This window comes from Alexandromys fortis, unplaced genomic scaffold (assembly GCF_014885135.2).
Source record: "Alexandromys fortis isolate MF-2015 unplaced genomic scaffold, M_Fortis_MF-2015_v1.1 scaffold_125, whole genome shotgun sequence".
NCBI classification, from domain to species: domain Eukaryota; kingdom Metazoa; phylum Chordata; class Mammalia; order Rodentia; family Cricetidae; genus Alexandromys; species Alexandromys fortis.
The window spans coordinates 4,821,628-4,839,328 of NW_026068026.1; the positions used below are offsets into that span (position 1 = coordinate 4,821,628).

The 17,701-nt window shown below is 45.1% G+C and overlaps 1 protein-coding gene across 3 annotated transcripts in view; it reads right to left on the reverse strand.

Moving 5' to 3' along the window:
* Ppm1h (protein phosphatase, Mg2+/Mn2+ dependent 1H) overlaps positions 1–17,701 on the reverse strand; it is a 262,145-nt gene that overhangs the window by 21,995 nt on the left and 222,449 nt on the right. For all 3 annotated transcript variants that reach the window (XM_050163872.1, XM_050163873.1, XM_050163874.1), the window contains one exon: positions 4,795–4,946. In XM_050163872.1, the coding sequence (XP_050019829.1) occupies positions 4,795–4,946 (152 nt within the window). The remainder of the gene's footprint in view (positions 1–4,794; positions 4,947–17,701) is intronic.

The window sequence follows — 17,701 nt, forward strand, 5'->3', positions numbered from 1 at the left end:
CAATGGGTTTTTGATTCTACTGCACCTATTGGTTTTGTGGGAGCCTAGGCAGTTTGGATGCTCACCTTACTAGACCTGGATGGAGGTGGGTGGTCCTTGGACTTCCCACAGGGCAGGGAACCCTGATTGCTCTTTGGGCTGACAAGGGAGGGGGACTGAATTGGGGGAGGGGGAGGGAAAGGGGAGGCGGCAGTGGGGAAGATGCAGAAATCTTTAATAAATAAATAAAAAAAAAGAAAAAAAAGATAAAAGTAGGTAAAAAAATAAATGTTATAATAGGACTCCAGTTTTGTGTTTGTACACTTGCCTTGATTCAGCTAGTCAGAGTCTGTGCCAATCCACTGGGCTGGAGAGATGGCTCAGTGGTTATGAGCAGCTGCTGCTCTTGCAGGGACTGGATTTGGATTCCCAGCACTCATGGGGCAGCTCACTACCTGCTATAACCTGAGTTCCAGGGGATCTGATGACATTTTCCGTCCCCTGTAAGTACTGCACACACATACGTACATGCAGGTAAACACTCTTATGATAAAATAAAAATAAATAAAATTTAAAAAATTATGGATATTTCTGACATGACTTTAAAAAAATTAAAAAAAAATTATGTTCTTTGGTGTTTAGCTTACATGTGTGTCTTTGTGAGGGTGTCAGGATCCCTGGAACTGGAGTTACAGTCTTATCATGTGGGTGCTGGGAACTGATCCCAAGGCTTCTGGAAGAGCAGCCATTGCTCTTCACCATTTAGACATATCTCCAATCCTCAAAACCCCATGATATTTTTATTATAATGTGCTATATAGATTCAATATTGGCTGAAATGATATCTTTATATTGATCTAATGTTGTATTGCCTCTTATGTTTTAATTATTGCTGTATCTGCATTATAACTATTTGGAGCTACTATAATTTGAATTCCATTTTTATCAATGTCCCAGAATTTATGAACTTTGTTCATTTTCATTGCCTTTTAGAATTGATTTTATTATTAGTTTTTAATTTGATTATGATAAATATATAACATCAGCTTTACTGCATCTACCTTATAAAGTTTATATCTAAAGTGCTTCTCTGTGCTATTAAGGGCACTTGTATCATGGTGAGGTTATCACCAGCATCGACTGATCTCTCGTGCTTTGTCCTCTTTATCAACTGTAAGTCATTACTCAACAACTCCCGTTCCTCCCTGCTTCCAACCCTCGACACCCAGTAAGTCCACTCTGTGCCTCTTCCAGGACCTCTTAGAGGAGGAATTCCACCTCTGAGTCAAAGCACACAGCATTCTACGTCTGTGACTGCCTTCCATCTATTCTGTGAGTGGCCAGAGAAATTCCATTGTAGTTTTTTGTTCCTCTAATGGGTTAGATGTTTCAAGAAATCAAATTTTGGCTTAGTAATTTATCCTTTTGGTATACGTGTTGTCCTTCCGGTCTTTATTTTTCCTTCTATGACTCCCTTGGAGATTTATTCTGTGCTTTCGCTCCCAGCACTGGATGCTGTCACCGATGGAAGCAGCATGGACTTGGAATTGGAAGTGTGCGGCATACACACAGGGGGAACATGGACAGACAGACAGTTTTATAGAGTTTGGGCACTACATGGATTCTTTTGTACATGTGAAAGTGTGCGGCATACACACAGGGGGAACATGGACAGACAGACAGCTTCGCAGAGCCTGGGAGCTACATAGATTCTTTTGTGTAAGTTTACATAGAGTGAATAGGCTGAAAACATTAAGACATGTCTTCCTCTGAGGTTACAGGTTTCTTTCAGTCTTTGTTGTTTGTCCCCCCCCCCCGCCCCCGGCCCATGGTCAAAATGTCAGCAGGGTGTGGCTGAGGATTCTTAGAACACAGGGGAAGCTCCAGATGGAGGTATCTATGACATGGAGGGGAGGCAGTCACTTCTGGTATGTCAGAGGTGCGTGGAGCCTTCATCTATGCTTAGCTCGAAAAGTAGGGAAAAAAAGGCCAAGATTCAGCCTTTATACTTTCCATATGCAGCACTATTTCTAAGACCCAGGTTATTTATAGTTTTGCATAATAATTTTTCTCCTTGATTGATAAGATGTTCAGAAATATGGCTCAGTTCCACGTGGGGTTCTTCCCACTATCAACCAGCCATGGCACTGCTAGTTTAGTTTCCCTAACTATTTACATTTATTTCAAGTTCACAAGGTAAATATGTTCAACATGTTCCCAAACAGAAAAAAATAAAAAACATAGCCTATTTAAGCTGATGACTGTCCTTCCAATTAGCATGTTGTTTTGCTGGTGGTGAGTGTGTTTATGAGATGGGATCGCTACCTACCTCAGGCTGTCCTTGAACTTGTGGCTCTTCTGTCTCCAATGTCCAGCGTTAGGATTTTAGGTGAGGGTGGTGACACCTCAGCTACGTACAATTTTAATCCAGCAAATTAGTTCTAACAACTTTAGCTGTCTCAGTGCTTCGTACAGAGAATGTGTGTCTGTGCCCATCCACGTACTTGCTCATACTTTGGTTTAACAATCCACTTGGTTTCTTTGGTCTTTTGGCTGGGACCTTTCCCTTCAAAATTTTCCTCAGAGATTGGTTGGCAATAAAATTTCTTAGTTTTTGTTATGGAAATTTCTTTAATTCATTTCCTTTATTGATAGTTTTCTGGATTCACAGCCTTTTGCTCAGTCAACTGAAGCGATACAGGATTTCTCGACTCTTCTATTGTTCTGAGAAACTGTTGTAAGTGGTAAGTCTGTGTACATCTATTTTCTAGCATCTCTGAGGTGCCCGCACCTAAGGGTCATCAGTTTCTTAAGAAGTACTTAGTTAGGGCTGGAGAGATGGCCCAGGGGCCAAGAGCATTTGTTGCTCTTCAGGGGACCAAAGTTCAATTCCTAGCACCCACATGTTGGCTCACAACCACTTGTATCTCTAGTTCCAGGGGCCCAGACACCCTCTACTGGCCTTTGAGAGCACTGCACACTTGTACACAGACAAAGGAAGCAAAACATGAAAGTAAATACATTCTTTTCAATAAGTAATGAACGTAAGTAGCTACCTACAATTTCCTTTTTAAAATTTGTTTTGTATGAGATTTGTTGGGTTTTCTGGCTTTCAGGTTTGGCATTGTTCAAGAATTCTGTAATTCCCCTTTCCCCATCTTCTATGCTATCTCCTTTTGGAAACATACAGAGCATCTGAAGTTACCTTTCTAGTTGTTCAGTGTCTCACTGTTTCTTTTCTCTTTGTATTTCGAGCTGTATGAGAGGTAACCTATTCAGTCCCGTTTTCTATCTTGCCTGTGTTCTCTTTAACTGTCTTTAACCTGGTCACTGAATTTTTACTTTCTATTTTAAAGATTTTTAATATCTAGAAGTTCCATTTATATATCTCAAATATGTATTTTTTAAATTGCATGTATATCAGTGCTTTGCCTGCATGTATGTATGCACACCTTGCATGGGCTAGGTGCCTGTGGAGGCCAGAAGAGGATGTTGGACTCCTTGGAGCTGGAGTTACAGCTAGTTATGAGCTGCCATGTGGGTTCTGGGACCTGAACCTGGGTCCTCTGCAAGAGCAGCAAGTTCTCTTAACCACTGAGCCACCCACCCAGCTCCCCATTTACTTATTTTTAAAATCTGCAGAGTAATTTTTCTAGTCTCTTCTCCTTAATCGTATTTTCTTTCCTTTTAGATTTTGGTCTGTGGAGATAGGGTTTCTCTATGTCATCCTGGTTGAACTGGAACTCATTCTGTAGACCAGGCAGACCTCTAATTCAGATATTCACCTGTCTCTCCCTCCAGAGTGCTGGGATTAAAGGTACATGCCATCATCCCTAGCTCATCCTTGAGCATGTTTTCAGAGCTCTTAAAATGTTCTGATGCAAGCTAAGATATTTATTTATATTTTTTGCTAACCAGTTCAGTAAGGGAATAATTTCAGCTTTACTGTCTATTGCGCTACTGGCTTTTACTCACGATAAACCATTTCTCGGTGTTATAGCTGAGGCTGCCTTTCTTCTAGAGATGTTTTCTTCTAGGGTTTTGAGTCTTCTGGGCTGCTGGGTTATTTACCCTAGCGTCATAAATACCACAAAGGAAACCTCCATTGTAACCACCTTCTCCTTTCTCTGAACTTCTCAAAAGAAAACAATTTCCTAAGGGATGATCAATACATGAAAGGACCTGCCATCATTCTTACCAGCAGGATCAAAACCCAATCAACCTGCAGTAAGAACGTGAGAAAGGAGGCAGGTGTGGGGGCTCACACTGCAGGCACTACAGAGGAAGGGGCAGGGGGCTCCTTCCAAGGGTGAGGATACCTTGGTCCATTATACGGTGAGTTTTAGGCATGCCAGCATTACATACTGGGACCTGTCTCAATCCCTCTTGCTCCTTACAAAGAAAAAAAGCGAAAAAGAAATGTTGCTCTTTTTTTATTTTTATTTTTAAATAGGGTTTCATGTAGCCTAGGTTGGCTTCAAACCCCTTTCTTAGCTCATGACCCTGAACTTCTTCCACACCCTAAGTTCTAGGACTACAGGCATGCGCCACCAACCCGTTTATGATGTGCTATCGACTGCACCCAGGTCTCGTGGGTAAGCAATGGTAAGCAAGCATTCTACAAACAGCCCGTCCTCAGTCCCCTGGAAAACTTGAATAAATTGAGTTCTCTGCCATCTGTATTCGGGGTCAGCTTAAGGCGGGTTTTCTGTCACGGGAGTACCTCTATGAGACGCGCAGTCCCCCTGCATTTGGTTCCTGAGCCGTTCCTGCAGGAGACCCTGTGAGACCACACAGTGCTTACAATGTGCCCACCTGTGAGGGTCATCCGGGTCACAGTTAGGAAGAAACTGAGTGACTGCTTCCGCTACTTCTTCATTGGATAAGACATCCCAGAGTCCGTCTGTAGCCAAGATCAGCACGTCGTCCGCTCCGTGCTCGTATCTGGAGAGATCGTAGACTCTGACCTGAAAAGAACAAGGAGACTGCAAGGTGAGAAGTGGTGAGGCGGGGTGCGTGGGTGCTGCTTTGTTCTTGCTTTTGTTTCTAACCAAGCGGCTTCTGATTCCTGGCTTTTGTCTGTCTGCCTTTCTGTTTTTCATAGATGCACTACAAGGTACTTGATCCCTTAGCGAGCCTTGTGGAGTGGACAGCCTCTTTTCTGGGACTTGTTCACAGACACTTAGGCCTAGTCACAACTGGGAATGGGGCCTGGAAAGGGCTTGATAATTAACAAGAAATATACAAGTAGAAAAGGTAACACTTGAGATACCGCTGACGAGATGACTCGTGGACCTTGTGTGAGCCATGATTAGCTAGCCTGGTCGGCTTCTTCTGCATATATTAAAAGCCACCCTTTCCCAATTGCTATGAATATAAAGTGAAAAAAATAGATTCTTCCATTTGAAGAAACAGTCTGTAAGGGAGATGTAGTCCATTTGGGGTTTTAAGAAATGACTCCATATGTATTTATTAAGGACTAAGGAGACATACTTTGTTTAATGCGTATCTTATTTGAAATCATTTCTTCTAAGGCACAAAGGGCCACAGCCCCCCCCCCCCCCGGGTAAGGACGAGGTTACAGTATTACACTTGGGGTTGACAAGTTACAAAAGGCGGAAGCTCAAGCCACATTTCCAAAGCATGCTGCCAGACAAGTTTTATACCTTCTCTGATCTCAGGCCTTTAATGCTAGTGATATTTCAACACTGGCCTAAGAAACGCTTTACAAAGGACAGGACATCCCTGGGAAACTAGAAAGAATTCAGAAGCGAGTCTCACTAGGGTGAGACGGTGAGTACAACTCTATGCTAACCCTACTTGGACAGGGATGGTGGGGGCAGGGAGGAGCACAGGGGAGTCTGGGGGTTTCATAGTCATTCCTTCCTGATTCTGCAGAGCCTCCCTGCTTACAGTACTTCATGGGACGAGGACAAACATCAATTTAATGATTCACCAACTTCCTCTCTCTCAATTCCTTTATCCTGCATGCCTGGAGAAAGCACCGGGGTAGGGGTGGGAAGAGAAAAAGAGAATGTGGCATAGGCTGTTGCTCGCGTGTCCCTTCACACTGGTGGCATTGGCCATCTCAAGTATAGGTAATGGGATTCTAAGAGGTCGACCAGATGGTTCAAATCCAGCCTCTGTTCTAGAATGGTTTGTCTAGGCCAGTGACATCCTTTAGGCACTGGTTTTGTGGGTTAGCAGATAGCCTGGTGGGGTGCCCGAAACTAAAAGAATGCTTGACCCTGGTACCCAAGCTCAAATGAGAAGCAGCCACAGGTCCAGGCCTCTGTGGCCTGTGGATTGGATAGTAACTATTAGCTGATGGCCGGCACCTGATGCCATCCCCAGGGAACACTCGGCAGCATACTCTACCAGCTTTTAAATTTCTTTTTCCTCAAATGCATGCTCACTTAGGGCTGAGCTGACATCGGGAAGAAAGCACTGAGCCTTTGGAGCAAGTGGGGTTGGAGGTCCATGAGGCCCAGAACTTGAATCTTCAGATATCCTTCCTCAAGCTACTCATGGCTTGTGTTCCCTCTATGGGAGGCAACCAACCCCTCTTTGCTTTATTTTCTGTGGTTGCTGGGAGTGGCTGGAGCCATGTTTCCTCAAATGTTAGTGTGTAAACCACTCAGCCAGGGAGCCTGAGCGCTTGCAGATGCTTCTTAAGGAGGGCATGAGAACCCACAGTTCTCCAGGTGATGTCAGACGTATAAATTCCGGGACCACACTTTGAGTAGCAAGGTCACAGGAGTCCGACAGGGCCTGGAAATAAAGGACTCTATAGATTCTGTGATGACAGACACAATTAGTTTCCCAAGACAATGGGAAGGACAGTAAATGTCACCCCTGGGCTCCCAACTCCAAGTCCTACCTCATATGTTAAGCCCATGATATCTTTTTTTTTTAATATAATTTTTTTATTGAAAAAAAAAAAGATTTCCGCCTCCTCCCCGCCTCCCATTTCCCTCCCCGTCTCCCTTTTCCCCCCTCCTCCCTCTCCTCTCCCCCTCCCCCCCACTCCTCTCCCCCTCCCTCTCCAGTCTGAGGGGCAGTCAGGGTTCCCTGCCCTGTGGAAAGCCCATGATATCTTAAATTGGAGCTGGCTAGCTTCCCACTGGGGCGACCCTACAATAAGCTACTATGCTCATCTGAGCTCCGCTGGACAGGATATCCTAAGTAACGAGGGAGGGAGAGAATGCCAGGTGGCCCTGTCTTACATCTGTACTTAAGAGGGGTTTCCATTTACTGCTCAGTCCTTCCTGAAACAGATGTTTCCAGGTGTGAAGATAATACTGTTTCAGGATCTGCCCTGTGAACGGGGTGCCCAAATGACTTCAAAATGCTTTCTGCTGGAAGAAGTGGCAGGTTGATTCTTCCAGTCTGAAATTAGCCCAGGCCATCAAAGGGAAAAACCTGGCCAATGGAACCACGTGGGTTCTTACCAACCTGTTTGAAAATGCTGCTCTCTGATTCCATCAGTGACTGGACTCCTCACCAGTTATTCGCATTTCCACTCAGCTCGCTGAGGCGGTTCCATGAACCAGCATGAAAATCCCTTCCAATGCCATTTTCCACACAATTTTTATGTAAATAATACAAAGCCAGTGGCAACCCCAGCCCCCGAGGCACTCCTCAATTAACGGCCTTTTAGCTTTCTTTACAGCTATCCTTTGTTTCCTGCCCTTTAGCCAATTCCCAAAGGGCTTTGCCAACTTTCCACTTACAGCTCATGTCTTGTGCATTAACCTACGAGGCAGAACACTCTGCGAAAGTGCTTTTAGAGAAATTAGACCGGTGTGCAAGCCATCCCATTCCACGTGTAGGCTTGCCAGCTACGAGTGCTTCAGTGGGCTCCAGTGATCATCGCAGACCCAGCCTTCCCTCCCTAAGGCTGCTGGGGGCCTTCCTCAATCAGAAACCCTCCCCTCCCCAAAGTTTCTCTGTTCACTTCCTGAAACAGCCTTTCAAGTTCCTGGAAGCCTCACATGGGTTCTAGTGGGGGCTCTGCGGCTCCACAGAACTGAGACATCTGGAAGAGGCAGGGCCCTAAGGGGGGAGCAGCAAAAGTGCATAAGGGAGTGAACACCTTGGGGGAAAGAGGCTAGAAAGCTTGGCTGAAAGCTACCTCCTTTTGTCTCTAAAGAAAGGAAGGGAGGGGCAGCTAGAAGCCGTGGGCGTCTTACATAAAGTTAGAGTAATGCACAGATGTTCTTTGACTTAAGACAGGGGTTATATCCTGATGAACCCATTATTAAATTGAAGATACGGTAAGCTGAAGATGCATTTGGCAAACAGAACCTATGATACATCACAGCTGAGCAACTGTCCTGTGGCTGTGTCTGCCCAGGCACTGGTGTCCCAGTGTCACTGTCTAGCACTGCTGGAGAATCTTATTACACATTACACTTCATCCTGCTAGCCGGGTGAAAGGTCAGAATTCAAAACACGGTTGTATACCCACACTGAACAAAAGTGATTCCAAATCAAACCAACCAAGTCAAAGGGCATCTGCTAGACGGATCATTACTAGCCGGCTACTAGTACTTCTGGGCGTTGGCTGCCACGGGACAGAACTGATGGACTTCTCTGCCTTGATGACTTATGTCATCATCGAACTACAGATCCGTCGGCGAGACGCTAAATTCATAGGCGTAGCTTGCTGACTCTGACATGCCCAAATAGTTACCGGAATGCCATAGGCTACTTATGCAGAAGCAGGAGGCTTGCATGTCCCTCTCCTATACTCAAGAAGCACACTCTGCATGGTAAGGGGAATGAGTTGGAGGACAAGCAGAGTCTTGGCTAACATAGCCCGGATGAAGCAAAGTGCTGACAGCTCACAGGCTCCAGATTTCCAGCATTTAGAGATGGGAACGTCATCAGTGACACCCACTTGACTCAGGGGCTTGTGACTCTTTAATACGGTGCCTCCATTTAGTACTCGGCTGCAGACTGCTGTTTCAGCATTTCTGTGCTATGTGCCCCCTCTTTGTCCTATTACTCATATTTTGGGGGCACGCTGAGCGATCACAATACTGCAAGCTGACACAGGTGTCCTGAACTGATTTAAGAGAAGAACCCATCCATTTTCCCACTTGTTCGAGCTCCGCTGCTTCTCCTTCTCTGGGATACCTTTATAGCTTTTGTGCTAGGATCAAAGGTGTGAGCCACCATGCCCGGGCAACCTTCACAGCTTTTATGTCTTTATTATCTCGGCAAATTTGTCATGTCCCCCCCTCCCCGTGGATTCCACAGTGTGGGGAAAGGACAAGCTCCCGCAGTTCTGTGTGGCTTCAAGAGGGCAAGAGGCTCAAGCTACGGTGTCTCACAAGTCTTTGGGACTTTATTTGAGATGGGTTTCCTGTAGGCCAGGCTGGCCTTGAACTCACCATGTAGCTGAAGATGACTTTGAGCTACTGATATTCCCGCCTCAACCTCATGATCACAGGGATGCACCACCACACGTGGTTTTGCATAGCATTACAATGGTGAGGACTGAACCAGTGTGCAAGCCAGGCCAGCCCTGCCCAAGTGAGCTAGACAGCCCTGAGATCATTTCTTTTTTAAACTGAAAAACAATTAAGGAAAATGAAATTATGTTTGCTCTGCTCTTTTCACAAAGCTGTTATGAAGGTCACGGGGTGGGGGTGGGGACTGGTGCCTTCATGGCTCTGGTCTCAAAGTGGCAACACCAAGGAAAGGCTTCTGGATGGGAACAAAGGGATAAGAGTATGCTCTGGGAACCTGGGGTTCAATTCTAAAAGTCTCATTTACAATAACAGTGATTAAGACTCCCAGTAGCGCCATTGCCAGGAGAGCCAGAGGTAGTTCACAAGATAAAGACCACCAAGGGGCAGTGGGAAATAAAAGGCTCATCCTAGCCAATCCAAAACCTGAGCTTATACGGGGCTTGTACAAGAAACACGCCAGCCTTTTTCTCATAGTCCTGTGAATCAAATAGATTGTCTAAGCCTGACAGTCACGCTACCAGGACGACATCCAAACTCTCCACTGAGACTCAACGAACACTACACGTCGTGAAGCCAATGTGGTGACTGAACGGGTTTCAGACCCATTTCTCCCTCAGCCAAAACCAACGTTAGTCTTTTACAAGTCTAAGAAATAGTGCTGGGAATCCTGAATGCGGGGGTACTGAGTCCCCAGACTGAGGGAGGAGACGTTGGACTCTGCTGGTCTGCCATGTGGGGAGAAATGGCAGGGCCAATGCTTGAAGGTGAGAGAGGACAGGGGCGCTCCTGGAGAGATTTTACTAATTTGGTTTGACTGCAGGATAGGATTTCTGCTGGGCTTGCCTTCTTAACCTCCAGGGTTCCCTTTCTGAAATGAAAGGTTGGGTCGAAGTGGCTGCTGGGAGTTTTCAGAGCTCTGGCAATTTTTAACATTCATCACAGGATGATTTAAACCTTGATGTGACCAGCCACGTGATTTCAGGGCATTGGCTGGAAATGAATCCAGTGACACTATCACAAATATGTTGGCTGTTCCAGCGACCCAATGGAACAGGCTGTTTGTTTTGGCTGGAGGTAGTTTCATAATTAAAATACACCACAGATATTCTTGAGACTTTTTCTTTTTTTCTCTCTCTCTAAAGTCCCACAGACAAAATAAAGATCTGACTTTTAGAGAGTATACTTAACAGACTCCAAAGCTTCAAAATCAGCTGAAATATTTGACAGTGTTAATACAGTCTGAAGTTACGGCCAATGCCTGAACATATGGCTTCCATTTCCTCCACACACACACACACAGCCTGGCATCTCATAACCAGATAAGCTATAGGAAAAAACCCCATGTATGGACTCAGACCCAGCCACGCAACACCTCTTTTTTTGAGCCTCCAACAGCCGGTTCATCATTAGGTGAAACCCTTGTTCAATGAGTCAGACAAGAAATGGGATAGAACCTAAAGCGGTCCTCATCTGGGCTCATCTTCACTAACATGGGCCCAGAGGAACTCCAGTCTATGGGCATCTGGATGCTGCTTAGACAGGATGGTCGCTACAGTCAGTTCAGAATACAAGGCTGTCAATATGAGTGACCAGCTTGCATGCAAGAGGTTTCTTTGTGTGTATATTATTTTCAGCTTAAATGCTAATCGTGCCTCCTCCCCCAACCCCCAAACTGATCTGGTTGAAGGGACAGTACTAGGGCAACCTGATGTATAAACAGTGAAATGATTGTGAGTCTTGACTCCTATCACTGCTACTCCCAGTTAATGGGATTAAAAGAGCCACAGCGGGTTCAGTGTCAAGTGGCTCTTCATAAAGGTAGGTTTTCAGAGGCCTCAAGTGAGCAAGAGACCAAGTGCACAAGTCACTGTGCGTGTGGCCTTAGGAGAGCACAACCACCAGCGGCGAACAGTGGGACTCTTGTTACACGGCAAAAGCAATCTGATTGACTGCAGGACAAGAAAGGAAGGTCTTGCCTGATGGTCTTGGCGCATGCCTTAAATCCCAGCACTTGGGAGGCAGAGGCAAGTGGATGACTGAGTTCGAGGTCAGCCTGGTCTGTAGAGTGAGTTCCAAGACAAGCCAGGGCTACACAGGGAAATCCTGCCTTGAAAAACCAAAAAACCAAAGCAAACAAACAAATAAAAAACCAAACCAAAACAAAATAAACCAAGGTTTCTGCAGATTCTTGGAGAAATGGAAGATCCTGTAAGTCAAAAGAATAACTCACGCCATCTAGAACTGGAGTATGGATATGTTAATATACCAAGCCCATCCTGGGATTATAAAACCAAGGTTTCTAAAACACTGTACAGAATGGCACGGGATGGTGCATCTCCATTTTCTCTACAAAGAGCCAGGTGTGCTGGCTCATGCCTATAATCCTAGTGTTTGTGATGCTGAGGCAGAAGGATGGATAGGAGTTTAGGGCCAGTCTAGGCTACGTAGTGATCTCTAGGTTAACATGGGTACAGAGTGAGACTTCTGAAAAAAAAAAATCTAAAAGATGGAAATTCCTAGTCCCTCCTAGACTTATTACAATACTTCTCAAACTGTGGGTCACAATCCTGGAACTAAATGAGGACGCCCTGAAGAGTCTGGCAACGATAAAGGGTTTGTGAAAGCTCAACAATCCGAATTTAATCCAAAATCTGGTCTGTAATTAATTAATCTGAATCGCTTTGCAGAGCCCCTGCCCCCTGCTGTATCCTGCGACTCTATCGCAGCCTTGGTTCTGAACATACAACATACAATATGTGCTCTTCTACTATACGTACTATCATACTGTGCATGCCAGCCACAATTCCCGAAACATAGCAGCTCAGATTAGAGACTGTGAGTTTCAGGGTTTGTGTTAACTGTGCCTATGAAGATTTCTGCTCATATAGAAATGATGGTTTAATTATAGAGAACAAAATTTTCAATATTTTTGTGCTATCATTCCTCAGCCTGTAACTTTCAAACTAGTGTACCTTTGGATTGTATTGTGATGTAATATTTGACTATAAAAACTAGTGTACCTTTGGATTGTATTGTGATGTAATATTTGACTATAAAAACTAGTGTACCTTTGGATTGTATTGTGATGTAATATTTGACTATAAAAACTAGTGTACCTTTGGATTGTATTGTGATGTAATATTTGACTATAAAAACTGATGTATGAATTACTGACTAAGACTTTATAAAAAAACTGTTATAAAAATTTCAGTTTGGGAGGAAGGCAGACCTTCTAACGATTTCTGAAGTTGCTCTAAACTTACTTCGGCCATTTTCTTTACTACATATTTACGTGAAGTAGTGTATTCCTAAGATTCTAAGATCAAAATATTGATCAAGTCTGAAAAATGCTGAAGATACCACATGCTCAGCAGTGTCAAAATTTTCTGTGTGTGTTTGATGTGTGCAGTGTATATGTCCTATGATGTGTGTGTGTCATATGAATGCAGGAGCATGCAGGCCATGATGTGTACATGTAGGTTAAAGGACATCTTGAGTGTTAGTCCTCAAGTTCTACTTTGTTTTATGCCATCAAAAAGACCAGAATAAAACAAAACAAAAGAAAAAGAAACAAAGAGAAAAAATAAAAGTATCCATGGGTGCTTTGCTTCCCTTTTGAACACAAGGAATCCACTCCTCCTGAGATCTAACAGCTACACAATTCTGGAAATTCTCACTCTCATTGAAAAAAATAATAGTAAAATAATTAGAACTACTAACTTAAATATTCAAATGTTCATTAATATATATAAAGTTGGGCATGGTGGTGCCCGCTTTTAATCCCAGCACTCGGGAGGCAGAGGCAGGCAGATCTCTGAGTTCGAGGCCAGCCTGGTCTACAGAGTTCCAAGACAGCCAGGGCTACACAGAGAAACCACAGTCATCTTAGACTTCCAGCCTAACCTTGTTTTAGATGCCAACCAATCAGCAATGGAGCACACGAGGGATTCTGGTGGAGAACCACCACCCAGCTACACCCAGTCGGTGGATGACAGAATCATAAACACTAGTGACACAGAGCCATGAGAGTGAATAGTTCTGAAAGAGGTCTGCTTAGAGCCAACAACAGGCAGAAAGGTGTGTACTGAGAACACTTCCAGTCCGACTCTCCATAGCAATGGCGCTCAAACTTTCTAAGGCTGCAACCCTTTAACACAGTTCTGCATGTTGTGGTGACCCCCAAAGTTAAATTTATTTTTATTGCCACTTCATAGATGTAATTTTGATACTGTTATGAATTGTAATGCAAATATTTTTGGAGATAGAGGTTTGTCAAAGGTTGAGAACCATTTCTCTATATGGTTAGGATGAGACACTGAACTACCTGGTATTTTCTCATTGGTCTCTCTTTGTCCACACGCTACACTCATCATTTCTGCTCCTGTTTCTCAGCAGGTAAATAGTAAGAAAGTTATCCCGTGGTGAGGCTAGGAAAATTCTAGAACTGTCTATGGGGTCAGCTCAGCCCAGGCTGGAGGGAAGGAAGAAACCCATTGTCTACTTTCAGAGCTGCCCACGAGTCCCGATCTAAATCTATACTATTAGGAAGTTATTTTGATCGTACACTTTTACGTCTATTTTAAAACTTGGTAGCCGGCTGGTGGTGGTGCACACCTTTAATGCCAGCACTCGGGAAGCAGAGACAGGCAGATCTCTGTGAGTTCGAGGCCAGCCTGGTCCGCAGAGTGAGTTCCAGGACAGGCTCCAAAGCTACAGAGAAAAACAAACAAAAGGTTCAGAAAACTCAGAAGGAAAAAGGAGGAGAGCATTTTTCTTCTTCAGACCCTAATAATTCTTCCCTTTTTTCAGGCTAGAAGTGAAATGTTTTGTGTGTGTCGGGGGACACGGTAGCAGGCATTACGCCAGGGCCTGATACATGCTAACCACACGCCAGTCTTTGAAACCACGGGAAGGCAAGTCTCTTTAACCAATGAGCCATACCACCATCCCTGTGCTTAATAAAATAAAATGAAAATCACTTTTCTGTTCTACTCTATAAATCGAATCTAGCATCGGGTGAGCTCTTGTTAAATTACAGGGGAAAAAAAAAACCCCTGCAGATTAGACTCCTTTAGTTTTTACATTCTCACCCCAAGTTCCTTTCTCATGGTCACAGTACCTGGCCTACAGGAGCTGCCTGGTCTGCAGCTCCTTGCCCCATCCATGCAGCTAGCTGAGCCACACCCCTTGCTGCTTCAAGTCCAGTTCAGGGAGCTCTGGAGTAGTCTGCCTCACTGGGCTAACAGTGCTTCCGCTAACCTCTCAGACACAGAGACTCTCCAAGAGCTTCTTCTTCTTGCCCCCCTCACTCCCACTGTTCTCCCATCTCCCTCCTTCATCTGAACTCCTATCCCTTAAGAAGCAACAAGGTTTATGGCTAGTTATCCGTCAGTCTCACCTCTACATGACTCCAAATTCTGATTCCTGGGGGTCACATCCCAATGGTCTCTCTCTCTCTCTCTCTCTCTCTTTCTCCCCCTCCCTCTCTTTCTTTCTTTCTTTCTTTCTTTCTTTCTTTCTTTCTTTCTTTCTTTCTTTCTTTCATTTTTTTGAGACTGGGTCTCTCTCTGCCCTGATGTCCTGCAATTTGTACTTAGATGAGGCTGGCTTCCAACTCACTGACATCCACCTACCTTTGCCTCCTGAGTACTGGAATTATGGTGTGTGCTACCATACACAGTATGCATTAAAAATACATTTCCCCTCTTTGTCATTTGAAGATAACCACCCCTTTAGAAGACTTGAGGACATCATGGCATACGGAGTACAATCTCTGGATTCCACTCATGCAATCATACATAGTAAGCTTCCCTTGCCATGTCACAACCTCCCCCCCCTTCTCATGGAAGCCCAGAATTATTTCCTTATAAACTAGATTGCAGAAGAATGAACTAGAAAGACACACTTCCCTTAAATGGGAATTGTAACGTGGAACACAAAACATCACCGAGAATCAGAAGAAGACAGATGTTAAGATGTACATGGAAGGACATGAGTATCCTTCCTGCTTGCATGGGAAACACCAGGACTCCCAAACACATCCCCTTTCAATAAGAAAGTGGTCACTGGAAGTGCCTCAGTGTGAAAAGAGTCTTCTAGAAGCCAGCAGGGAGGAAGGGGAGAGCATTACTGGTCATTATTAACGACACAGACCTCCTGCCCTCGATTTCACTGGCTCTCTTATTTGTTCCTCCCCATAATCCACCAGGCCAGGCCAGGCCAGACTCGGGATGATGGGAAAACAGCTGGGGTCCTGCTGGCGGTTGGGGCAGATCTCAGACTCGGGCTCTCTGTCCTTTATGAAAGGCTTGTTTTGAATAAGGAAAGGAATATTATCTAGATTAAAAAAAAATCCCAGGAACGAGCTCAACGAGAGACTTGGAGTTATAAAAAACAGCTGACAGACTCCTAAAAGCCGGAGAGGAGAAACGAAGCGGAGAGAAAATGAGGTTCCTTGTGGTTCTGTCTGGCTGGGCTGGAAGACTGCACTGTGGAGTGGGGGAGGGAGCTGGCTCCGCAGAAGAGCCCCCAGACAGAAAAGGGCCTTATTCTTCCAAGAGCCCAAACTAGGGCACAGTCTTGGAGCGGAGGCCGGAAAAGAAGGGAGAAATTAGGAATCCTAGCTCTCCAGTGGGCCTGTCTCAGGCCCAAAGGGGTGGGGAGCGCAGAACATCTGGGAGTTGAGGCCCTAGATTTGTGAAAAGCTAGTCTGAGGAACAGGACACACTGTGTGTGCTTGGCTGGAGGTGGAGAACCGTAGGCAGAGGGGACAAAGCAGAGGGCCTGGGCCCTAGCGCCCGAGAGACTGAATAAGTCCTCTCCGTTCTGTTCTGCCCTCTTCAGGATGCTAGGGCACTGTTGAGCCTTAAGCTTCCTAATAAGGCAAGAGGCAGACCTGGCTGGAAGGAGTGGGGGAAGGGCTACAGCCCACTCAGTCACACAAAGCAAGCCAGGTGCTGTGGACGGTAAGAAGGCTCCCACCCTCCCCTGGAGCCTGCTGCAAGCAGGCCCCTGCTCCTTTGGCAGGGCCTCTTGTGGAATTCGGGTCTTAGCCAGAAATCTAAGCTTTAGACCCCAGAAGGTCTGAGGGAGGCTCAGGAAACCTGGCGGCCGCTCTTCAGGTTTGGCAAACTCAAGATTTTTCCAGCGCCTTGTGTTCAGCAAAACTGAAAATGTATTTGGCCAGAAAGAAGCCCTTCCCTAATTTTTAAACCCTGGTGCATCTTTTACATAAATTTGATCCACATGGTTCTGATTTATTTATATTTAATTCGTCAAATCAAATTAGGAGTTACAATGATGAATGGAAACAATGGTAATTTCCAAGAAGGTTTTGGAGCCCTTTTTCTTAGAACCAAATCACATTTCTTCACCCTCCTCCTGCACCCCCTCCCCAAGCCCCAGTCCTTAAAACTACCAGACCAAACTGGATTTGAAATTTAGAAGCCAAATGTGAAATAAGGATCCATGCTCAGCAGAGTCAAAGCAGAGCAGGGAAATATTCCGAGGGAGTCACAGAGTGTGTGTGTGTGTGCCTGTGTGTGTGTGCCTGTGTGTGTGTGTGTGCCTGTGTGTGGAGGGGGAGGTAATGAACACGGGGTGGGAGTCTGTGCTTCTTCATTAGACGACTTAAATAAATTAACCTGCCTTTCTGGGATCACAGCAGAAGCTGCTGAGCCATTTCTCTCTCGGGTACGATTTTAGCACCAGCCCCTTGAGTGAAGGAAGGGTTTTAGCCTAAGGAATGCAGGTGGGGGCGGGTAGAACGGCACAGACTGCCTTCTTTTTCTGTTCTAACCTCCACAGTAGGTGGAGTTCAACTGCCCCTCTCTTAGTGGTACCCTTCTCCCCTCTCCTGACTCTGGCTAAGGCCCCTCCGTCTTGAAACATTTAAAATGTGTATAACAAACATAATCTTGCACAAGAGATCTTGGTATATACAAACCACATATCCATTAAGCTGAATTGTAGGCACGCAATCGTGTTTTACACAGTTCCGTCTGGCCCGGTTTACATACACACAGTGACCATCGCTGTCGTTCCCAGTTCCCCATGCTATTACACCAGCATCTTCACCTTTAGCTGAGGCCAACAGTGTTTCTCTGAGAAGCTCTAGCCACGGAGGTAATAAGACCTGCCAAGGATTTGTGTTCAAGACATGGTGCATCACTCTGACCCTAGCCGTGGACATTTCTTTAACTCGGGTCTTACTGCCATGACATTAATTAAATACGGGTTTTAAG